Raw genomic sequence first — 26,147 nt, forward strand, 5'->3', positions numbered from 1 at the left:
CCTCAGGTACCTTGTCAATGCTTATCAAAACAGGTAGACCTTCAATTAAATTATTTAGAATAGCCTGATGCTTCCCCATTCCTGATCGTTTACTCAATCGATTTGTCAGAAAAAAAGTATACTCAAGCTGAACAGATAAATCATAAATTCTACTTCTGTAGTTTAGGGACAAAAAACTGTTCATTTTCTGGAACCACTGTAGAATTCAGAATATGCCGAGTGCTGAAAATCAGAAACACGTCTCTTAAAGATTTCAAGTTGTCAAACACAACATAGTAACATCACGAGCTTTGGAAGAATGGAGAATTAAAGGCTTTGTGAATAATAAATGCCCAGGAACTAACATCATAAGTGAAGAATCCTACTGCAGTCATCTTCCCCTCTTTTTAAACAACAACAGTCAAGAATCCCCTGTGCTCAATGAAGAAGAGATTTGTAAATCATAGTCTCATTATATTTATTTTGCTGGTAAGCAACATACTGCTCTCACCGGGTAAAAGCATTGTTTTATTCTAAGCAACTGGATCAAATAGGATTTATGAAAAACTAGTAGCTCTCGCGTCCAGAGCTAGAGCTCATCTGATCCTCACACTGTATATTCACAGCAGGCACCCTGCTCCCCAGAGCCCTGATCTCAAACACCTTGTGGTGCTCCAGTGCAAAAACTGTAAACTATAGGCATGCTGCATACTGTTGAAACAGGGTAGCAAAGAATCGAGAGTGAACTTACACAAGATGGCACTGTGAAGACATTTTTTCTTTGGAAAATGGTTCATTTAACCTTTGACTGATGGTTTTTGGCAAAACATACCAATACTATTTGACACCAGTAAAGGTATGATTGCAGGGAATTCAATTAAATTGCTCCAACGCTGGGGCATTATTTCTGAACATGAGATTATGCAAGCCATTTAACACTTTCAGATTCTGTGTTAAAACTCACTTTTATAATCTACCTTTTAATTGTTCAATTGACTTGATTAGTTTATATCCATCTCTACTGTTTTAATTTAAAGCACCTAAAGAGGATACCTCACGAAAGGCACTAAATAAAATAAAGATTTCAGAAGAATATAAGGAAAAAAAGCTACAAAGGCAGCTATTGGGATTGACATCTCCCAGATCATTTAAAACTCCTGTTACTTTAAAGCTCATTGTACTCCCTGTCTCACTACAGCCTCCTATACCTAAAAAAACAGACCTCCACAATACTACAGCAAAACCAAGTTCTAGTTGAATGTTATCAGGCCCTTTCTTTCGCACACCATTTTTTTGGGTTATAATCACAATAAGGCATAAAGACTGGCTTAGCTGCTGGGGCACTGCTGGTGATAAAACACTTTCTCATATTGCTGGCACTAACTGTATAATAATAATAATAATAATAATAATAATAATAATAATAATAATAATAATAAATAAGGACACCCTTTCCTTTAACTAGACTATTGGTTTAAATGTGTCACACTTTGAACAACACCTTTAAATCCCCCTGGAGTCCTTATAGGTAGAACTGAGGGGAAGTTCATCAGGTGTTTTATGTAATTGGCCACCAACAAGAATCCATAAAGCTACCTATTTAACTTTTCTATGCATTTATGAGAAGTTTGATAGTAATTATTTTTTCGCATAATACATTCCTTAAGTAGAAAGCAGTTTCCCTGTCTCCAGTTTTCAAATATTATTTACTCCTTATTTGTGTAATAAGAACACTTACTGGGTAATGATGAGAAACAGATCCTTCTGTAAATCAGTTACTTCTCTTAGGAAAACTAGACGTTGAAAAGCAACCTAAAGGTGCTTCTCACCACAGAGTTAATAGGGTTTGAAAAGCCACACCTTCCACCTGCAGGTTCCTGTAATCTGTTGACTTTCATATTACCTCCACTTTCCTTCCAAAGGGAGCACATGCACTAACTGCACACCTGGCAATGAGGGGAGGCTAATGTGACAGTTTGAGTTAATCACCTAGTGAGAATGACATGCCTGACAACCGTTTCCAAAAGCAACATAAACACAGCAGCGTTTTCTGCTAGTAAATCCAAATGTGGAACTCAACGGTTGATAAAAGCCTTATTTATTTCAGTAGGCACTCAATCGCTGAAACACTACATTAAAAATCAGGGCTGTGCTTCTATCTTTACCCTGAGCTAAAATTGCTCCAATAAATCAACTTCAACACATCGCCAGCTTGCAGAGGCAGAATGTGATATTCTTTTAACATTATTTTTAACTGTTTTTCCAATAGTGTTGATGTGCACAACTCTTAGTGAACTAAATGTCTTTAAACGAACTGAATTCATTTGAATCACCTTTTAAACAGGGTAGTTTCAGTAACGCTAAACAAAACATTGGCCAGATTGTGTCTGCACAAATGTTTTACTGTCAAAGAGGAAAATACCGTGGATATACTGTACTGTATATACAGATATATCTGCACAAGCATTAATGTAAATATCCACATGATGGGTAACAAAGCTGAAGAAACTAAATTGTTGACACAAGCAGTAAGTAGAGGTAAAATCCTGCTTTACTCTAAGAACACTTTAAATGCTTCTGAGCTAGAATATGTTCTTCTGCCTCAGAGATCAATCTGGACTAAATTAGTGCCTGGTTTTCTTAAACTTCCCACATTTAAGATGCACCAAAATAATTAGAGGAAAGATGTGGGGAAGCTGACAGCAACCAGAAATAGACCAGACACACTTCAGAGCCACAGAGTTCTAGGAGAAGCTTGTAAAAACCATTAGCATCCAAAAAATATTACCAAGTCATTAGACCATGAACCTAGACAAGTGATTTGGTTTTTGATTACATCACTTTACCAGTAAAACCTAAATTAATATAACATCTCAATGAGAAATCCCAGGCATTATTTGTCTTCATCAGCCCAGATGCAGAAAGGAATATTCTTATTTCAATTTTTGTAAAACACAAACCACAAAATATGTAGTCCAAACAACCTGAGCATGGTGAGTCCTCTGTTGAACTGTGCTTTTATTAAATATTAAATACGTTATACATCCTATGTAGGGAATTTTACAATCTAGTGTCTGTGTATGTTAATAAGACATATGCAAAAATTAAAAGAGCACAGTTCATTAATATAAGGTGATGAATCATTTACAGAAATCATAGATAATTATAGCACAATGGAAAATGGTACTGGCAACGTTCAATGAATTTCTTTTGAAGATGTGACTTCCCAGTCTCGAGAGGGTTTTTCTAGGTTCATTACACTTGACTAAGCTGTTTCAGGGTGCTGCTACCCCTGCAGGACACCGGAAACATCTGCCCCTGCAGCCAGCTCACCTCGCCCTTGCTCCCAGTTTAAAAGCTGCACGATGCGACACTACAGCATGCAGGCTAGCAGCCTACCAGCTATTGACTGCAATTCTGGGCTTGAAGAGGCAAAATCAAGCACATTTTCAAGGTAATCCATAATCTTCAATTTAAGGACTTACAACAAAGGACTTTGGTCAGCCGTGATTTTCATTTTAATTCTACATCTCTAAACTACCTGAATACAGTTGGTTTAATTCAAGGAAGTGCGATTGTTCCAGGTATTTTGAACATTTGGTGGAGTTGTGTACCACCTGAACATCCTTTATCTCTACTCTACTGATTCAGAATAGCATCCTGACTGACCAAGCTACCCCCAATATGTACAGATAAACTACTGCAATAGGTATATACATCTAGAGGAAGATGACATTTATTGTTATGGTTTGGATAATTTTTGAAGAGCTACTGTGATCTCAAAACAAATGAAAACAATCTTATTTCAGTCACGGCATTTTTCCACAAGTACCAGAGTAGGTCCTCGTATCTCGGTGCAGATTCTGCATCTGCAGCCTGTCTCTATGGTCACTGGCGGAACGTGTAGCTCCAGAGTCTTATGAATCAAATGTCTGATGTCTGGCCTGGGGTCCTTGCTTGGAAGAAAAGGCCTTGTAAACCTGGACTGATCAAAGTCCGGACAAGTTTTTAAGCACTGCTTTATTAGCTCTGAAGCCTATTATGCATACCAACTGGACTAGTTTTCCGAAGCAAGATTTGCACAGGTTTCCAAGAGTTAGGAAAAAATCAACTTAAAAGAACGGTTCTGCTCTTTTTCCCAGTAAAAAAAAATAAAAACTCAAATGTATAGCAGAACCCATTAAACATTTCAGATCTCATAGCCAAAGAGATACCGTACCAGGGGGCTCCCTCCAGCCTGTGGAATACCACTCGCACCGTGACAGAAAAACACAGGTTTACAGCCCCGCTCCGTGAGACAGAAAGTCATGCTGAACAGTGGAACAGCTCCAAGAGGGGCGGTGCTGAGAACAGTGTCTCTCCAGACACCGAGGCTGTGTGTGAGAGACACCCAGAGCCAGCCCCCCCCACACACCCCCCGCCCCCCAGCCTGGGGACTGTGCCAGCTGCCACGGGGGTGCAGCCAACTTTCTCAGCTCATAAAACCCCTCCGTCCCACCTACAGCTGTCTGTGCTGGGGCCTAACTCCGCTGCACAGGAGGGTGAGACAGGGTCAGAGTAAGGCTAACTGAAACTACACCCATATATTCGCTTTAACAAGACAGGCTGCATCTTTATTTATTTATTATTAGATGACTTAGCATGCCATTAATACTACTCAGAGCCTTAAGCACTTCTTGGCACAACAGCACACTCCTATATTCAGCCCAAGTTGTGTATTGCAGATTAGGGAAAAAAAACAACAACATTAACACATATTTACTATATATATTTTACCCTAGTTTTTAAGATTACTTGGGTTATGACCTCAATTTATTCAGCTTTATTCCCTATCACTCAGTAATCTGAGTTATTCTGGGGAAATAAAAGTTCTGCCAAAAAAAATGGGAAAAAAAGGCTCTGGGTGTGAGCAGGGAGTTTTGGAAGATATCAATATAAACTGACCAGATAGCCTTTAACAAATACTGCACACCATGCCCTTACAGCATATAACCCAGCATTCTTGACTAGGACTGGTTCGTCAGGTACCAACAAGGAGCTGCCATGTTTCTGTGATACTAGTACACAGTTATAGTGTGCTTCTAGCTCAAGATAGTCTATTTAGTCTTAAATGTTTCTTTTTCAGTTATAGCACTGCTTACTCAGCCATACCCAGAATGAAAAAACTGGATGCAATGCGTTACTCTTAAACTCCAGTAGAGGTCTCCTTTTCAAGAGACCAAGTTCATATTTGTAAGAATCCATCTTTATACTGTACATCCTAATTTACAGGCAAAAACAAAAACAGGAGATAAACATTTCTGTCTAAGCAAGACCAGCACTTCAAGTGGCACAGAAGGGATTCATAATTTTAATAATAGGTACATCTCAGGGATCCCCAATTCTATTCCTGGATGGATGGTGTATCGAATGGTTTTCATTGGCTCATTATTGGCTTAATTAAAGTAGTTTAATAGCTTCTCTCTCAGCTGCTAGTGCTTTGCAGACACACCAGCCCTCAAGGACTAGGCCTGGAGTTATCCTAGTATGAAATATACATACATGGGAGAGTTAAGACTGGTGTTTTTTGTAGCATGATGAAGAAACTTCATTGTTTGAAAATACAGACATATAAAATGGATAATTATTCCAGTTTTTAATTCAATTGGTAAGCTTATTTTTTTTCTCATGAGAGAAAGAACTGTTTAGGAGATCAGTTAGAGTGTGAGTTCTGCCCTACTGCAAACAAAAGTCTCAGAATCAATGCCTTTTAAAACCTGCTTCTCACTAGGGTGGGGTCAATCCAGAATTTTTGAATTTACTTCAATTCAATTCTCAAATGGGAATTTGATTTGAATTAATCCCAAGGACAGAGATTGGAATTGGAATGAACGTAGAATTTGATTCCATAATATTCAAAGAAATTCCATTCTTAAAACATGACTACTTCACTTATTTTGATAGATGTGTCTCAGCCAACTTCCAAAAAACATCTGTTATTCATCACTGCAAACAATATTGATTTTCAATATCATTCATACATATTAATCTACAGCATTCCAAACATTACCTTAATTAAATCTTAAAGATTTCAAAACATTGTAATTGTATTTTGGTTTTAAATGTTAAAAGTGCTACTGTGGTCCAGTATCAATTGTTTTCTTAGCTCGTTTCTCACATAATTGTTTACTTATTTACTCCTCAAGGACCATAATACCCAGTGTCAAATCACAAATAACCACAATATAAAATGTTTTTAGAAACATTGTTAGACCTTAAAATAATTTAAAACATTTAAATCAAAAGCTAACTTGAATTTAATTTATATTGTTTGCTTTATTTTAAATGCAACTTGCTTTATTTAAAGTTGTCAGTGTTCAATTCTTTTCACCACAAGTTCCTCAAATCTGTTATTTTAATTACATCTATGTGGCCTGAACAAACTTCCTAGCACACTGAAAATTTGAGGGCAGATGATGGCAGAGTGCTTGCACACAACGTGTGGAAAGTTAGGTCAGCTGCTTTGGTTTTCTTTTCAGTTGACAATCAGTATCCTCTTAAGCATGGTAAGATGAAGTTGGGACTTCATGCAAATCTGGAACCATGAACCTTTGACAGCCATCAATTGGTTGTCATCTTTGGAAATAAAGAGGTGAGCTTATCTGTTAATTATGTGATTCTTGCACCAGCTATTGCACCTGTCCAGTTTGAAAAATGGATCACGAGTGGCAGTCATTTGGACCTCTTCATGTTTACAAACACCTGGTGAGGTGTTTTTCTGTTGAGGTGATTCTATTGTTCGCTACTGCAGGTCACCCTTAATTCTTCCACAGCACATCAAAGACTGCAAACACATGCAATAACATAACTACCTGTGACGAATTTCTCAGCCTGATGTTAATCTGGGTTCCTCAAAAAGCTCCAGTGCCTCAAAGAGTTTCATCTCATAGTGCAAGGGAGTGCTGCCATGACTACATTAGAGGATCATCTTCAACTGGCTATTCCAACAGGTGTCATTTTCCAGCTCGAGTATAAAACCTCCTCCAAGAGTTAATGGGGTTTCGGAGATGTGTGACAAAATGTCACAAATTTTGGGGATCATTACCATCAAGGACTTGATAGGGCCTGCTTGTTCAATTGCATCCTGGACAACAAGCAGTACTGTATGCATGAAATATGGGCTCTGTTCAAAGACAGCTGCCTCATCTCATCAGTTTCACAACCTGGGACCTCAAATGGGGAAAACAGAACAAACGCCTGCACCATGTTGGCGACATTATCAGTCTTGGTCACTGATACTGTCGTGCAGTGTATGCGGCAGCTTGCAACAGTCTGCTCATACACTACAGATGTTTTCTGCTGTATGTTTGTCTTTGAAGCACTGACATGTCAGCGGGAAACTTTGAAGAGAAATCTAGAATGAAGAAGCCTGTGATTCCAAAAAATGAGCTCATGTCCCTGCTTGACAACAGAGCTTCAGAAAAGGCAGATGTCTTCAGCTTTTTGCATTGTATCCCTCATATCGTCCTATTTTTAATTTCTGGACATTTGACAGAAAATCATTTTTTAAAATCAAACATTTTAACCATGTTTTAGACATAGTCGGGAAAAATATGAAATTGCAATTACCATCAATCAGCATTGTTTCTTGTGATGTCTAAAAACAAATAAGGCATTCATGTTTTTAAAATAAGTCAAATTTCACTGAATTTCATGGAATGAATTCAATTTCTTTCATTCCATTTCAAATTCTAATGTTGTATCCTTGAGACTATTTCAAATCAAATTCCAAGTCAAGAACTGAATTGGAATGCATAACCAATTTTCAGTTTAATCCAGCACTGACTGTGCTCTGCTTTCCACTATACAGTTTGGGGAAAAAAGCTGCTAGCTTGCCTTGATTACTTACCTATACTGTACAATTAAGTGTTCTAAGCTATAAGACCTAATAAAGACTCTTGTAGAATGCTGAGGATTATAAATATATAGTATATGATATCCAGTCTAGTTAGATACTAAACACATGGGAATCAGGTGGAAAGGTTGGATGATGCCATGACAGTGACTACAGTTATACTGGGCACACTGAATGGAATTCACTTATATAAATATACTTTCCAATCCTGTGTCATATCTTGGTAGATTTGTAACTATAAAAAATGAAAAGTACTTTTCTGTAACCAGGGAAAAAAACTTTTTTTCTGGAACAAAAGGCTTTGAAATATGCCAGGCTAGATTATAACCACATGGCCCATTAGTGTCAGCATGTCACAAATAAAAACCCAGGTCTTCACTATTATAGTAAACCCTCAACATATATTATCAGAGTCCAATAATAGGCAGTTTAAACAAAGTGGTTAGACTGGATGAACAAATCAGAAGCCACACAGAAGTCTGATGTTTTTTTTCTGGTGTTAAAGAGTTAGAGGCTGCTGCATGATGTGGGAAAAAACATTACACGTTTCTGAATTAGAGCAAATTTAAATGAAGAATTATGAATGGAAACGGGATGAGAATCTCTTGACAGTACCTTGGCCTGCAGATTCATAGCAATCCGAGAATAACTTATTCATCAATCTGCCCTGGGTCTAATTGCATAAATCAAGAGTTGTTTATTTTTGTTAGGACATTTTGTTTTCAGAGGAGTAAATTCAAAAGGGAAAGTCACAAGTTGGAGTTTTTGATGGACGCATTATTGGTTGAAGAATACCATCTGTCCCAAAATCTCATCAGATATGCTTTGTGAGTATGATCAAATTGTAGATGCATAATTCAGGCCCATATAAACACTCGCTAGCGCAGCATTTATGCCAGATTTCACCATTCATAATCATAGATAGTGTGAGGGTGTCAGTTATTCTGCCTGAGCAAGCAGAGGGCTGCTGCCCATGTGAACGTGTCACTGTGTTGAGGGAGACTGTCTCTCTGATAGATAAGAGCTCATGGTCACTGTGCCTGAGCACACTCTACAGACTCTCACCTTTCTCAACTTTCACCAGCTCTCTATTAATGAAGAGAAAAGAGAAATCTGACAGCAGTGTAAAAAGCCAAGAGAGAAGAGAAAAAATATTGACTTTAAAGTTTCATCCTTTCATCCTGTGCCTTGTTTTAAGAAAGGTCTGGCTGAGCTATACTGAAAGAAAAAGGTTCCGTGTTCGTCACACGTAATATCACCCACCCATATACTTAGCCTGAAAGGAATTTCTGGACAAAAACTGTTTTTTTTTTTTTTTACATTTGGCTACCTGTCATTATGCATAAATTGTCTTGAGTGTTGTGTTACAAAACAGCAAATACAGTTACAAAATACAGCAGGTAGCTCTAAATAAATCAATTCATCAGTACTGACTTCACTTTTAATCAGCTGATAGAAGGCATTTATATACCAATGATCCACAAAACACATGGCAATGATGTAAGAAACCTAGAAGATAACACTTTTTAAGAGGCAATGGATCACTGAACAGAGCGTATCTGTATTGCATGGGAAACGCAGCCCCATGCAGCTCTGTATCCGCAGCCCTTATCAGTCTAATAGATGGAGAGTAAGGACACAGCTCTGGCAGTCTCAGCATTTCAGCCGAAAAAGATCCGCTGTTCTACTTCCAGTGTTACAATAAATGCCTTTCTTTCCCTTCAGTTCATTTTCTCTGAAGGAACCACAATGAATTAAGAAGACTATCTACTTTTACTTAAATGAAGCCCCGTAAGTCTTTTCCTTTTAAATTAAAGAGTGAAATACTACTCAGGAGGGCATGAACTGCTCCAGATGAGACGTGAACCCATGAACACTAATGTTTAAGACAGTAATGTGGCAAACAGAGTCTTTCTGGTGGCAAGAGGTCACAAATTAGACAGGATTAACGTCCCCCTTGTGTACCATTCTGCGGGTAGCTGGTCTCAGCAGGCTGTGATCTTGAATTAATCTTGCTGGCAGCTCTCCTCAACACTGGTTGTCAAATTACCCTCCAAACTCTGCGGCAGAAAATCCCCCCCAAATGGGAACAGACCCATCACAACACAGCGGGAATACTGAGGCTCAACTCCGTTCCCTGACCGGAACATTGAGAGTGCCCACCCTCGGGAAAAAAGGCATTCAAGAACAGCAATGTCCTTTTCTGGACAGTTTCACATACTGAGACACTTCAAAAGCACAGTGAGATGTGGCAGAAGTTGTACAGCCTGAGGAATTTCATCCCTTTCAGTACCAAAGCGCCACAGGGCAAGCAATAAAAGTGGATTGTTTTACAAAACCTTCATAAGCTATAAGTCATGAGGCTCCTGGGAGTTTCACTCAGGCTAGTGAAGTTATATGTCAGTAATGGCAGTATTTAAGGGTTTCAGGGCAGACAACAGGACTGATCAATAGCATAAGTGCAGACAGCAGGAGTCACAGGCTGACCATAGCAAAGAAGCTGTTTACAGCTGTCACTGTTCTGCTAAGTTTGTTCATGACATAACCTTCATTCACATAGAGCTTGGCAAAAATAACACAGATGACCCTAATACATACCGTATAATACAAACTGGATCATTTCTTTTAGCATATTTGGGCTGTTTGTGTTCTGGTGAGTGGTGACATATACATATATACATGTATTTAATTTTCCCAGTACTAGTGATAATAAGAATGTTTATTTTTTCACCAACATCTAGACACACAGTACCAGCCTTACAAGCTCATTTAATAGGGCAGGGCCTTATACATTTGGACATACATTCATGGATACATAAATTAAATAACTTATATCCCAAAGTTTCTCTACTCTTGCTTCCTGCTTTCCTAACTTTCGACACATTCACAGAAGAGAAATTATCCCCAGAAATGTAACTGTGGCCGAATTATTTCTCCATATATATCTCCACCTCCATATGATTTATGGCCCATAACAAGCTGGGACAACATAGCACAAAGCTGCATGACTGTGTTTAAAAGGAGATTTCTACTGACACAGTGTGCTGGTGAGCCAGTGATTAATGAATTCTTGCTGATCCAACACACAGGAGACCAGTTGCATAATGCCAGGCTCAGCACAGTACTATAAAGCTCTAGCCTGGCCTACATTCTGACAATCCCTTCAAGACCAGCGAGATACCAGCTGTTTGTGAGGTCTGTCTAAAGACCAATGTCAGTGTAAATGGAAAATGGCCCCTTCAGCTGCTCTGAAAGCTACTGCTTTACTATAACGCCTTCAATCTTCCATTCTGATGTTTGTCAGCATTGCACTTTGAAGTGTAAGCACAAAAGAGAGAGTCATGGAGAAAAAAAACTACAATATAATATACCATAATATATCATTCAATCCTCAGCTAGCTGGCAAAAACATGCTCCGTTCTGAACACATTTTTGTTACAAATGTTTAGAGAAACAAGGGTGAAGTTTAGTTCTTTCTAAGCAATTAACCCATTATTCTAAGCAATGATTCAGCCACCTATAAAAGCTTCTTGTTGCTGACAATAACTTTGAAGTAAAAATGAAGATTCACCCCATACTCCACTAAATGAACAGCTGTTTTTTCCCTTGCTGAAGTGTTGCAGCTGTCAGGTAGATGCAGTGGCCTCACTACACAGGTATCTAACCTTTTCTGTCTACAGGCTGTGTACCCAGCAAAGCACTGGAATTGCATTCAGAAACATTTAGCTAAATGACCATGATGAAATATATGTACACAGACACTTGACAGCGCAATGCCCAAGTAACTCCGGTCAGTAATCCAAAATGCTCGTGCCATATAAAAACCATCTGGAACGGCCTGAGAGTTAAGTTTTCCCAACAGCATTTGCCCATGCTTGGATCTTGAGGAAACTGGGTTTGCTAATCACCTATTCCTACCCATGGGATAAAAGGAAAGCACCAGATTTCAGAAAAACTGGATGTTTCTGAAGGCTTCATCAAAGATGATGACTGATTGACATCTGAGGCTTTATTGTGCTTGCCTCCATTTGTTTTTCTCTGATATTTATAATATATTTACAATTGGCTGCTCAGTTGTTTCTTGGCAAGGTCTAGAGTTGATTCTAGATGTGGCATTTGCATCTGGAGTCTGTTGCTGTTGTCTCTCAACAGGAGGACCAACATGAGTCATTGTTTCATTTCAAACCCAATGTGCTGGAGTACAGAGCCAAAACAACAACAATTGTGTCACTGCCCACATACCTACGGACTGCACTGTATGTATGCGTATTGTTGTTATTGTTGTCGTTTTTTCCTTTTCCGTCTGTGTACCAACTGCTGCTGTAAAAACAAATTGCCCCCTCAGGTATAATAACAAGTCTCCCTCTCTCCCATTATATTTATTGAGAGGTATTAAAAATGCAACAGATGAGTATAGGAACCTGTGATAAACGTGCCTGTGGAAGCTCCAGGAAGTATCTTTAAGGTCATAAGGTACTAGGAAGATGGAAAAATTGTCAAAGCCAAATTAGTTAAGCAAAAAAACTCAGGCATACAGAGAAACACAGGGAAGAGAAAGTCTAAGCATTTAAAGCATTTCTCTAATGGACAGGGCAAGACTCCACTCACTTTAGCCCTTTAGAGTCTAAGTCTGTAGCTGGCATTCATTAAACAAATAGGACTAGTACAAAACAATGCAATCGCAGACAGACAAAATAATAACAATACAACAAGCGATGCTGACAAACCAGAATGCTGTTACACAGGCAAGTAAAAACATGAGGGTGTATAGTAAGTATGTATGTAAGGGTGTGTGCACAGACAATGACCTTACAAAAGGTCATGAGATGAAGACAAAATGTTATTATTCATAACAAAACCAATATGCAAATACAACCAATTTGTAGCATTTTTAATTTGTCTCAGTACATTATCTGCATACAGAAACAAATGTGTGCTCCAGGCTCAGTCCGAAAGCCCCCTTTTCCTCACCCGGCTATCAGCAGCGGAAGCAGGGGTAGATATACTACCCAGCAACAGGATGCCCTGTGCTCCTCACCTCTGATGGTGAGAACTGTGTGACCTACCCTTCCCCATCACACTCTATCTAACCAGGGCCACGGAGGTGTTAAATACCAAAGACAGCACCGTCAGCAGTAGCGGTAACCAAAGATAAAAAATAAAAACCTTGTGCTTTCAGGGACACATCAGAGCAGCGTCCCTCGCCAACTCTGAACTCCAGCCTGACTCCCACAGCCCCTTTGTGTCCAGTTTTAATTATGCACTTATTAACAAATAAACAAAGGATCTCCTTTCAGCCTCCATGGCTAACAAAACAAGCAATACCATTCCCTGAGTGATAACTTTATTGAGCACCCCGGAGGAAAAAAAAAGCCCATTTAGAGCTCCAGTACAGTGAGACCCATAGAAGGATAGAAGGCATTGGGGGCAATGAATGGGCTATTTCCTGCCTGATGCTGCCATTGAGCAGGCTGTGACAGAACTGTGAAAAGTTTCCCCCTCTCCTCTCCATTATCCAGAGTCTGTTTCTGGCACAGCTGCAGAAGGGAAGGTGGTGTGGTGGGGGGAGGGGTGGTTGGGCATCAATCAAGGCGAATGGCAGCTATAAGATGTCCGAGCTGTGCAAGCTGGCCTCAGACAAGAAGCTTTGTTATCCTGTGAGCTCCTGGACTGGATGGCACAGCTATACAGAGGCAGCCTGCAGCTCCTGTCTCCTCTGCAATGTATTCTCTCTCATTGCATGGCTCTGTCACTGACCTTTCCCTCAACTATAAATTATTTCTCCAGCCTTGAGCCCCAGATGGCTTTTACATCAGTTATTTACATTCCTTTTCAATAAATCAGCTGGTCCCAATTCAAATATTCTCAAACGTGCTTTGTTCCTTAAATCCTCCATGACCCATCATCATTCTTTAGCACGGTGATTGCTTTATCATTTACCTTGATGACTATATTGATGTTAATTGATTTTAAAAAAAACACAATACTATCCTTTCTAGCTATTAAAAGGAATGCCCAATCCCCCCTATCTGTAGACACACCAAAGCTGGGCTTATGTGATATTGTTCTAGATCTACAGATTTAACATTTCTGTCCCTGACAGTTTTTACTCATATTTTACAGAGGCTGAAAGTTTTGCTTCTGCTTGGCAAGTCCATGCCACTCTCTGAAAATACTGGAAACAGATGGAAAATAAAACTGATTGGATTTAGAATGGAAGAGAAACAGCTTCTTATTCTGAAAGATTGTGCTGCTCATACAGTGAAAACAAAGGTCACGTTGCAGGCCCATCCAAGCTTGTTCTGGACACACACTTCTTGCTGAATTAGGAAGAGAAAACACTTTCACTCCCACCTCACTATCACATGCGGTTAAATAGAAATCTAAAACATTTCCAAATCAAACAGACCTGATCTATTTCTTAAAGCGGGGATGTCTAATTCAACTCCTTAAGGGCCACTTTCCAGCAAATTTTATAGGTCTCTGTCTAAAGGGTATTTTTTTACACTGGTCAGGTGTCATTTAAAGATTGTATCTTGAGATTGTATCCTTGGCACCATAACTTGACTCATTATACAATTTCAAATAGACATCCAACTCCACTGATAGGTCTACAATGGCTCCTTTTTGAGTTAAACCTGAGTAGGCCACAAATTAAATACTCTTTTTGTTTCTATTATTTATAAGACTGTTCTTGTGTTTTTATGCTGTTAAAGGAGTTCACTAATGAGCAGCAAACTGAAGCAATATATACTTTTTTTAGATGTCAAAAATATCAAAAGGTGCTTTCAGATGTCCTTACTGTTTATGCTGAGAGAAACTGGAATGTCTAAATCTGGAAATAGTTTCAAACGGTGGTAAAGCAAAAAGAGGCCAGATAAGCAAAGAGAAATGATTCTCAATACTTGAGCTCACACCAAGACAAGAAATTGTTTCCAAATGCAGACAATTACTATACAAAGAGGGCCCACCACATTTATTAATACCCCTGATGAAATAGGAACAATAAACATGAAGTAATAAAGATTTACAGATCAGATAATGTTTCTGATATAAATGTTAAAGTAGTGCACAGAAATCTTAATAGCATTGCACATAGCAAAGTCATATGTGTCATAAATATTTTAAATCCAGAAAACACGAGGGTCACAATTATTCACAACCTTATAGTCCGTGTTTTGTAAATTTCCTCTGGCAGGGATTACACAGACTAGACACTTCTGTAGTGATCTATGTGATTCTGGCATATTATATTTATGAAATTCCTCCACATAAAACTGCTCTATACTCTTCAGACCCTTTGGTTACAATTAGTAAACTGCCACATTGAGTTAGAATAATGTTAACAACACTTATTCTGCGCACAGTTAACCATTCCTTTGTCAATTTTGATGTATGTCTTGGATCATTGTCATGCTGATAGGTCTACTTTCACCCAAGCCTGAGCTTCTTGGCAGAAATATCCAGGTGTCTGGCCAAAATCTCCTGATACGTGATGTAGTTAATTATTCCCACTATCTTAACAAGGGCTGCAGGACCCATAAAACAACCCCAAAACATAACATACGTACTGTAGTTTCAGCAATATTTCACCATGGGCATGAGTATTTTCTTAACATGAGCTTAATTTTTTTTAAGCCACACATAATGCGGGTAAGTAGGTAAAATAAATCTATCCATAGGGCATTGTTTCAATAGTCATTCATATGATGTTTGGCATGTTTGAGCCATTTGCTGTCAGAAGACACTTTTTCCTTGCAATATAAGTTTAAATGACACATTCATGCAGGTGACTTTGAATGGTCATTTTTGATAATTTGTACTCTGATGAGGTTAGCTTTTGTTTCTAATCTCATGGTTGCATGACACACTTGTGTCCTGTTTCTGGCATGATTGCCACTATATCTGTGGCCTTAAATTCCTTAATAATAAAGTATTATTACCAGTAAAGTATTATCTACCAGTAAAAACTGGTAGATACTAACAGTCTAACGTGTAACAGCCTCTAACATGTAAAACCTGACTCATTTCAACTGTGTGAAACTGGTTAATATTAATGTGAACAACTTAAGTATCAAGTTTGGCCTATATCACGTAACATGAATGACTGTAGATTCAAAATCCCATTATGTGCATGAAGTTATTGTGATTTTGATGTACAGTAATAAAAAGTTAGGAATTGTTGCAAAATTGAAAAACCTGATGCAGGTCTAGAAATATTTCTAATGTTTAGAAACCAAGCAGTCCTAACACTCAAGACAGCACTCTTACATATTTTTCCACATGTCAAGATGAATGGTGAATCCTTGTGTTTTACCTACTAAATTGTCCCTGGAATACTGTGTCTTAAACTCAGACTCCAAACATTTTGGGATGAAATAAATTTCAGTCGAAAGTCATACTTCTTACAAAGAACTGCCTCCACTACCACTTTTTTTACCTCCACGGAAAAAGATTAAGAGAATTATGTTTACACCAGAAGTGGGTTATTACTTCCCTGGCTATATAAAATCCAAGAAACGCCTGAGCATAAACAAACAGAAATGCCTTTGCTCAAGCCAAGACCAGGGCTATCTCCACATTGAGGAGACTAAAACAGGATTATTACCATGCAGACAGCTGACTCTCCATACCTTATATCTCATCTTAGGGCAAGAGTGAATGTAGAAGCCCAGGTAGTAATAACAGAGCTTGGGAGCCTCCTGATGGAGCTGTCGGGTGAAAGCGATTTCCCTGCACGAAGAGATAAGAAAAAAAGCACTTCAGTTTCAATAGGAACACATTCAGGTCTCCCCCCCCACTTCGTTCTTTTTCTCACTCTCTCTATTCATTATAGGCTTTCTTCCCCTTAAAGCTAGCTGCACTGGAGAAAAACACTTCTAGGTCAAACCTTTGCCAAACTGCAGCCTGCGGAAAGGGCAGGTTTCAACATTCCCAGCCCCCCGACAAAAGCAGACGGAGAATTGAAATGAATATGAATGACGAGGGAGCAGATAGAGGTGAGGGGGCCATTCACAAATCCCTCTGCCCCCCCCATCACCACCTTCACTGGCTGAATGCTGAAGCCTCTATTATCCAGGCATCGCCTCTCATTAAGAGGCTGATCTGAAATTCAAACAGAACAATTATATACACCCTTTTAAGGTCTCTTGTTAATATTAATATGCACATAGGAGCCTTTTCTATTATAGACACCAGCCTTTGCAATGATGACCAGCTGGGCTGAAGACAACAGTACAACAGCACAAGTGCTATTTTAAGAAACATCCACCCCCCAGTTCTAAATCTTTCTCTTACTTCTGAAAACCCGTGAGAGGCACTTCATCTTCCTCACCAATTCATATGCAAATATAGCTGCTTGAGAGCAGAAGAGACGAGCGAAGAAGGGTACGAGGAGAGGAGCCCAAAGCCTATTCCGTAGCTAAAATGACCAAAATCCACCCTATCCCCAGGTAGTATGGTGTCACCTCAAAATCCCAGTGCACTGCCTTTTCACTCAATTTCAGATACAACAGCTAAACGCAGACTAGTAATCAGTGTTCGATTATATTTAGTTTTTATCAGGCACATAACCTTCCAAAAATACTTCATGGCTCTGAACTGAGCTTCATAATTATCTATATGATTTAAAATGTAGATTGGTTTTGTCTTAACAGAAAAGAATGCCCCACTAACAATATCGTAAAAGATTTACAATCCAAGCCTTATGTGTTACTGGAAAATGAAAAGGGATAAAACACTTCCCAGGCTATTACATCTAAGAAATGGTCATGCTCTTTCTGGATTTGTGCTGGTTCAGCAGTGCCCACTTTTTAAACTGCACACAGTGATGGGGTTTTTAAAAGCAGCAGGTACAGCAGTTTAAAAGGACCTGAGCATGATTAAACTAAAAATCACTGTCTACAAACAACCTGAGAATATTTCTTCCTCTTTTTCATGACAGAATGGGAACTCTTGTGCATATACAGAGAAGAGATTTAGGTTTGTTTCTCTTGGACAGGACTGTAGGGCCTGAAGTTAAGTTTTTGATGACTTGAGCTAATTTTTTTTTTTAAGTTTGAAATCAGCATATTTATTCAGATTGTCTTAATCAGGATTCCTACTTGTTGGCACAGGCACACAGCTTCCTTTTATAAGCAAATTTAAAAGGTAGGGGAAACTGGTAACACATCCTGGGGAATAGCTGTAGAAACACTGAGAATATACAGCCTGAATCACCCACATATGCAGAAAAATAACTGAAAAGGCTTTTTCATGCTGTAAAGTTAGACTCTTGGAAAGTCATGCCAAGGGTAACTTTCTTTTAAGGTAACAGATTAAACAGGCTTATACAAGGGTCTTAAACTAATAGTTCAGCAGCAGTTTGACATCTGTTAAAAGAGATGTTAAGCCCCACATAAGAAAAGCAGTTATAACTAAGCATCCACAGACTATATAAACTGTAGAAAGGTAAGAATATGTTGCCTGGAGTATTTCCTTTTTTTTAACATCCAAACATTGATCACTTTTCCAATAAGAAAACCACTGCAGACTTGCCTAATCAAAACTTGAGCCTTTTACATAAAGTCAAGACAAGGAATAACTGTCAAGCAATATAGAAATCACCACACAATAACAGCACCCATTTTGTTTCCAGACAAGCGAGGACAGCTATGATATGTAAACCTCATATTTCAAGGAGCTTGCTTAAAATGTTGTGCTAGCAAAAAAAGATAAAAAACTGGGATTTATCATGCATATATAATAGTGCTCTACAGTTCTGGTCATTAAGGATCCCTGCTAATCAGGTTTTATAGATTTCTTCAAATCATTACTTGTTTTACATCTAAGGTTAAAGTGGTTAAATGAAGCATATAATTAGACTATTTACCTAATTAAAAATAACAATGAAATGAAAACCAGAGGAAACCTGGGTTTCAAGGTCCGCATTTGTGGAATGGTATGAATACTACATTCATAAGTTGTAAGGAGTGCTTTTTTAACTGCAAACATACTGCAAATCATCAAATAAATCATCAACATACCTCAGACTGAGTAAGAACAGTTCTCTATTGAACAAAATTGGGTAACTGAAATGTACTGTATATAAATAACTGCAGAAGAAACTTAAAATGCAATGTCACATGGTATTTAAAATATCCATGCCATAAAATTCAAAACTAAGACATTTTGAAAAATGAGACATTTACAAAAAATAACTGTGAATTTGGAAAGGCCTTGTATATGAACTATCAACAGTTTCCAGAAATGTAAAGCCTGTTAACTTACCTGAATAAATCTGTATAAAGGCACATCGTTAAAATAATAATTAAATCTTTCTTCAGTATAATTATATACAACAGCTGGGAGTTTGTAACACCTGAAATGGATGAAACTATGCAATAGGAACTATACTGCCAACCTTGTATCCTGTAAGGAAATTCTGCTGGTAGCTAATGTGAAGACGGGGGTTCCCAGCATACTGACGTGTAAGTGTTTAGGGGTGAAACGTCACCTGAGGGCAGTGTAGGACCCCAGAGACAGGCTGGAGAAGTCTGGGTCATAGTACAGGTACACTGAGGACACACTGGTAGGAAGGATGTCAATCACTCCCACTGCAATTATTCTGCCATCCAGCCAGTACTGCTGATGGAAGGAACCATAGCCACAATCTGGTCCGTCTGGGGCACTTTCAGCCTGGGGAGAGAAAAAAATGTGCTCTTAAATCATCGAAGCACTTGTCATAAGAATACAAGAAAAGATAAAGACTAAAACTATTAGCCAGCAGCCATATCACCCTGCAACTCACAACTGGCAGCCCACTGAAGCTAAACAGGTGTGAGCCTGGTCAGTACCTGGATGGGAGACCTCCTGGGAAAAACTAAGGTTGCTGCTGGAAGAGGTGTTAGTGGGGCCAGCAGGGGGCACTCACCCTGTGGTCCAGGTGGGTCCTAATGCCCCAGTATAGTGACGGGGACACTATACTGTAAATAGGTGCCGTCCTTCGGATGAGATGTAAAACCGAGGTCCTGACTCTCTGTGGTGATTAAAAATCCCAGGGCATTTCACGAAAAGAGTAGGGGTGTAACCCCGGCGTCTGGGCTGAATTTCCCATTGGCCTTTACCAATCATGGCCTCCTAATAATCCCCCTCTATGAATTGGCTTCATTACCCTGCTCTCCTCCCCACTGATAGCTGATGTGTGGTGACTATGGCTAGGTGTCCAGGTGCAGCATCCACGTGGACAGCATCCAGGTGGATGCTGCACATTGGTGGTGGTGGAAGGGAGTCCCCATTACCTGTAAAGCGCTTTGAGTGGAGTGTCCAGAAAAGCGCTTTATAAGTGTAAGCAAGTATTATTATTATTAAAACTGACCATCCAGCTGAACAGAGTATCCATTTTTTCCCCCACTATCCGTCACCACGTGAAGAGTTGTTATGACATATCCCTCATGCCACCTTCCACAAATGGGCTTAGCAATTTACTGCTGGTAGAAAAAAACATTTTAGCTTTGGGATATAAAAATGCTCTTACCACGCTCTGTTGTCTGCGGTTTAATATTCTGCTTGTTGGTATACTAACCGTAACTTACTGTAATCATTAAACAATGCAACTGTACAAATCTTATGGCATTTCTTGAAAGCACAAGCATTACCTTGAGATTCCATTCTAGAATACAGTTACAGAACATTTCTGTGCTTTGGAAGTATAGAGCAGGGCTTTACTGAAAGACACAGTATCAGAACAGAAGGTGGAAACAGAAAGTTAAATCACACGAGCCAGAGCACCAAAAGTGCAGACTTTCTGTAGCGATTCAAGTAAGACTGTTAAGATTAATGTGACTTTGTTGACCTTGAATTCTTCACAGCTCCAGAGCAAATTTTTGGAAAAGCAAAGGCCACTTTAGTGCATGCCATTAGAGGAGGCATCTGCTGGAGATAGCAGCACTTGAAAGCATTCACAAACAGGAAAGCAACCCAAAGTGTCAGCGTTTTAAAATGAGATATTAAAATGGGTGGAAAGCCCTAGTCTTTACATCCATTTGATAACATTAATTAAATAAAAAGGGCAAGAAAAGGCCAAAGGAGAGTAAGGCAGTGAAAAGTTACTTCCCCTTGAGAGAAACGCCATGGCCCAGGGACAGATGGCTGTTATAAAGATGGCAAAAGACAGCAGTGATGGCAGTAAGTAGTTTAGAGGTTTAAAGTAAATACACAAAGTCCTTGCTGTACTCCACTTTTATTGTAGCTGCTGGCTGCATGCTGTCTGCTACCCAGAGGAAATAGATCACATACATACTGAAATCAGCAGTGATCTCTGAAAGATTCCAATAACACTATGAAATATCACAAGAAAATAAGGATTTAAGCCAGTTTTCTTATTTGTTTAAGTGACACATGGCTAAGAATACAAATTGTAATCACATAAAGTTTAATTTCTTGAGATTTTAGACCCCTGTCTCTCCTCTGGGGCACAATGATAAATGGTTACCCTCTCTGCAAGACTAATGGCAGCTGCTCTCAAATTTCCTCTCTTTCGCATTTCCCCATCCTACACTGATAAGAGAGCAATACAGGAAATGAACTGTTAGAATTTTCCTATTAAAAAGATAATATAGAGAAAATACCAGAAATAGACAAGTCATCACTTCCAAAGCTTTTTTTTTTAACTTGAAATAAACTTCTAATTCACAAATGATATTGTCAATTCTATATTGTTACTTCTTAAAACTGAACCTTTCACTCTTTAGAACTGCTTTATGAATCCTCAACAAGCTACAGTGGACAGCTGCCTAGGGTAAACATTAGGAACGACACATTAAATGTCTCCACTGCCAGATGACTGAAACATTATAGTACAACAGTACCGGGGCTGTTTTCTTCTAGTTTATAGAGATGTGTAGCAAGGGAAATTGCTTTCAAGAAATGCAGGCCTTATTCCCAAGAGGGAGATTGCAGCAGATTATGTCGAAAACAGCTTGAAAAGATGGTGAGATACTTTTTTTTCATCTTTTCTTCAAACTTCTGGATGAAGTGAGTTCTGTATTGTCTGTGTAAGCAATCTCTACAGGCTCTTCACACCATTCACGTCTGCTTATCCAGTGTTGAGGCAGTCTGACACTGATTCTCCCTGCCACCTAGCACCTGTGCTGAGATCGTTTCACATCAGGCTCTGATAAACTGAGACTACATCCCCATGAGAAATGGACGAGCTCTAGACAGCCTTAAACCACCTCAGACAAGCCGAAGACGGACGGTTTTTAAATTCCACTAAATGTCACAAGAAGGTAATGTAATTATATATTAAGATTTTATTAAATACATGGAGTCTGGGCAGAAACAATCCTGTCTGAGCCATGATGTCTGCATCCTTTATTGAAAGTAACTGGTTCAGCGTTATTGCCTTATCTCTCCATTTGCAGTTTGAAAAAGGAGAGATAAGGCAAGCCCCTAACATAGTTTATCTGTTGCCAATGTTAGCATCTGACAGCTTTAGCACAAGGCTTCTCTGTCAAAGTGATACAGTAGCCTGAACACATATTAATGGTTCCCAAATGCAGGGGTAGTATCCACAATCAAAGGGAGTGTGTTTTCAACTTCAACATCCATGAGACTGGGATTTTATTAAAAAAGGTTGTAGAATCTACCTCTCCACTGTTGTGTCCTCCGACTCAAGCCAGGGGGCTGCAGTAATGGAATCCAGCCCCCTCTTACCTCAAAGCCCTTTATAAAACTCAAGTTAAACCATTGTGAAGCTCATGTTTCACAAAGCTTTCTCTCACTTCTTGTAAGGTTACCTTATGGGGCCGCATAACCACAACTTCAAACACTGAAGCTTAAACTACAGAAGAGACTAAAAGAAATTTGGTAACCATTGTTTGGTCACTCATCTGCTTTTAATTAGACCACTGTGGATGAAACTCGTTAGAAGACTGACAGTATTTTGATATTCAGGGTGTGAAATACAATACAGCTCCCTGACAGATCAAACACACTTAGTTTGAACCATTGGTCTGGCAGTAGTTCTACTGAAGAACGTAACAGTTTTCCTTCAGCCTAGTTTTCCTACTGTAGAACACCTCCTCCCAGATTGTACTACATCTTCCTCAATAAAACCTAATAACTGCCATGTTCCGAGAGCTCAGGACAGCAGTACCAGCAGCATTGTGGTACCTGCTCTTCACAGCAGCCTTAAACAAGGAGCCACTGCCTGAGAACCAATACCTGAGTGGCTTGCATGCTGCATGTGGACCATATCCATCTTTTCTATTTAGGTGTTAAGTCTACATTGCCAATTGTGTTTCTAAATGGTTATTAGCAAGATTCAATATGTATCACTGTTCCATTTTAAGGTCTTGGAATGAACCAAAGAAATGCAATGCAATGGAGAGTGACAGATCAGAATGGCATGGAGGTGAATTTACTGAAACACTTCAGAAACCCAACCAGTGACACCTGCAGATATAGCAGCCTTCCAGAGCTGGATCTGGGTATCCCTGTCTTGAGTGGTCTTTGCATTGGGAAATCCTGTTGCAGAGTTCATACACTGTACATAGATCAAGGGTGCCGGGTTGATCATGAATGCTTCTCATCAGATGGTAGTGCTGCTGGAGCCTAGTAATCAACCTTGGTGCCATAGCAATTTTGTGACAGTCCCATGACCACCATTCACAGAGTACTTGCATTACTCTACAATTATTACCCTTGTTTTTTTCTAAATTTCACATCATTGCGGAGTAATAATAATAATATAATAATAAACTTTATTTTATATAGCGCCTTTAAAGGTGGCTTCTCAAAGCGCTTTACAGGATGACAATAACAATAAATAAGAAGACTACAACAATAAATAAGAAAAATTTCACAAGACAGGACACAATTATAATTACAGCAATACAACAATAACAATAGAGGAGACCGTGGAAGATGGTATTAAGAAGAGCAGAGGGGTGAAGAATGGAACCAGTTAAGTAAAGGCTTTTCTGAAAAGGAGGGTTTTGAGTCTGGATTTGAAGGAGTTTAGAGAAGGTGACTCTCTAATATCCTTGGGCAAGGAGTTCCAGAGCTTGGGGGCATAGCAGGAGAAGGCCCTGTCGCCCATACAATGTAGACGGGCTTGGGGGACAGTAAGGAGGGCAGAATTTGAAGAGCGGAGGTTGCGAGGTGGGGAGTAGGGCGATAAAAGTTCAGACAGGTATTGAGGTGCCAAGCCATATAAAGCCTTGTAGGTGAGCATGAGGATTTTAAAGTCTACGCGGAATTTGACCGGAAGCCAGTGCAAGGACTCCAGGATAGGAGTAATGTGAACACTTGCACTAGATCTGGTCAGGATTCTGGCTGCTGAATTTTGGACATACTGCAGCTTGTTCAGAGTAGATTTAGATACCCCAGGGAGCAGAGCATTGCAGTAGTAAATTCGAGAGAATACAAATATGTTGATCAGCTTTTCAGCCACAGTTAATGATAGCATAGGGCGTAGTCTTGCGATATTTCTAAGGTGAAAAAAAGATGTTTTGACAGTATGCTGTACATGTGGGTCGAATGTTAAGCCAGAATCGAATATAACCCCAAGGTTTTTCAATTTTGATTGGAGCTCAAGTACAGAGCCATCTACAGACAGGGTTACAGGACTGGCTTTGCGAAGTTGATGGGGGGTACCAATAAGCATGACTTCAGTCTTGTCACAGTTAAGATGAAGGAAGTTTTGAGTCATCCAAATTTTTATGTCAGAGATGCAATTAGATAGAATAGAGACAGCCACATCAGTGTCGGGTTTGGTATGGATGTATATTTGAGTATCGTCAGCGTAAAAATGAAAGCTGAGGCCATGTGATCTTAAAAGCTGACCAAGTGGGAACATGTAAATGCTGAAGAGCAAGGGGCCCAGTATTGAGCCCTGAGGGACACCAGACTTGACAAGACCAATTTCAGACCTGTACCCATTGAGAGAGACAAAGTGACAGCGATCAGTGAGGTAAGACTTAAACCATTTGAGGGCAGTGTCAGAGACTCCAAACACAGTCTCGAGACGAGAAAGCAAGATGTTATGGTCAACAGTGTCAAAGGCAGCACTGAGATCAAGAAGGATGAGTATGGAAAGAGAACCAGAATCAGAAGCTATTAGGAGATCGTTGGTGACTTTGACTAGGGCGGTTTCTGTGCTGTGAAGTTGACGGAAGCCAGATTGGAGGGGTTCGAAAAGGTTGTTTGTCATGAGGTGGTTATGTAACTGAAGTGTGACAGCACGTTCTAGAATTTTAGAGAGAAAGGGTAAGTTGGAGATGGGGCGAAAGTTGTTAAGATTGTCGAGAGCCATGTTAGGCTTCTTTGGCACTGGGGTAATAGCAGCAGTTTTGAGGACCGTTGGTACAATGCCGGTGCTCAAGGATTCATGTATTATATTGAGGACAATGGGACAGAGAGAAGAGAAACAGGACTGGAATAAAGTGGTGGGAATGGGATCTAAAATAGATGTGGTGGGTTTCATGCGCGTAACTAGTTTGTTTAGGGATGCTGAGTCAAGAAGAGAGAAGCTGGAGAGACGGGAACCAGAGAAGTTGGATGAGGAGGGAGGAGGTGTGGAAATTATATCCGTAGTGGAGAGAATGTGATGCCGGATGTTGTCAATCTTAGAACTAAAGAAATCTAAGAATGTGTTGCAAAGTTGTGATGAGGCAGGTAATGTGGTGGGGCAGTTTGGCTTGAGCAGTCTGTTGATGGTGGAGAAAAGATGTCTGGGATTGTTTTGGTGATTTTCAATGATGTGAGTGACAAAGACAAAGAGTAATCAAAACCAGCAAAGCTATGTCCTTGTAGGCATGTATAAGATCACACTAAAAGGCTAGTTGCTTTGTATAATACAAAAATTATGGGTGAAAACTTATATTGCATTTCCGAAGCATTCAGTGTACCAACAAGCAATTTTCCTTTAGTTGGTTTTTAAATAGGACCCAGGGACTATTATGCTAATTTCTTCACTTTACGTACACAGGATCACTCAAGAGGCAAAGGAATGATTATATGGCACTTTGTACAAGCAGTTTATTCATACACTTAATACATGTTGAAGAAATACCCTCTAATTGCTTAATGAAAAGCATTTAAAGCCTCTCAGTGGTATAAATTTAGAAGTTTGTGTGTTTTGATAATGTCTGAGTTACACTGAGCTGGTCCTTTCCTCAAACAATTCTGATCGAGACTAAAGAGATCTTTTAAAAAATCTTTGTCACTGCAATATAAGTAACCTGACCCCTGACACATACAATCACACACTCACACCTCTGTCTGTTCTCTG

General features: G+C 39.4%; 1 protein-coding gene across 4 annotated transcripts in view; it reads right to left on the reverse strand.

The window, feature by feature from the left end:
• Nucleotides 1-26,147, reverse strand: part of ate1 (arginyltransferase 1) — a 96,669-nt gene that overhangs the window by 25,826 nt on the left and 44,696 nt on the right. For all 4 annotated transcript variants that reach the window (XM_088635255.1, XM_088635258.1, XM_088635257.1 and 1 more), the window contains 2 exons: nt 19,368-19,549; nt 16,507-16,606 (listed from right to left, as the gene is read on the reverse strand). In XM_088635255.1, coding sequence (XP_088491381.1) covers nt 16,507-16,606; nt 19,368-19,549 — 282 coding nt within the window. The remainder of the gene's footprint in view (nt 1-16,506; nt 16,607-19,367; nt 19,550-26,147) is intronic.

The sequence above is a fragment of the Lepisosteus platostomus genome, chromosome 6 (genome assembly GCF_059453375.1).
Source record: "Lepisosteus platostomus isolate fLepPlt1 chromosome 6, fLepPlt1.hap1, whole genome shotgun sequence".
NCBI classification, from domain to species: domain Eukaryota; kingdom Metazoa; phylum Chordata; class Actinopteri; order Semionotiformes; family Lepisosteidae; genus Lepisosteus; species Lepisosteus platostomus.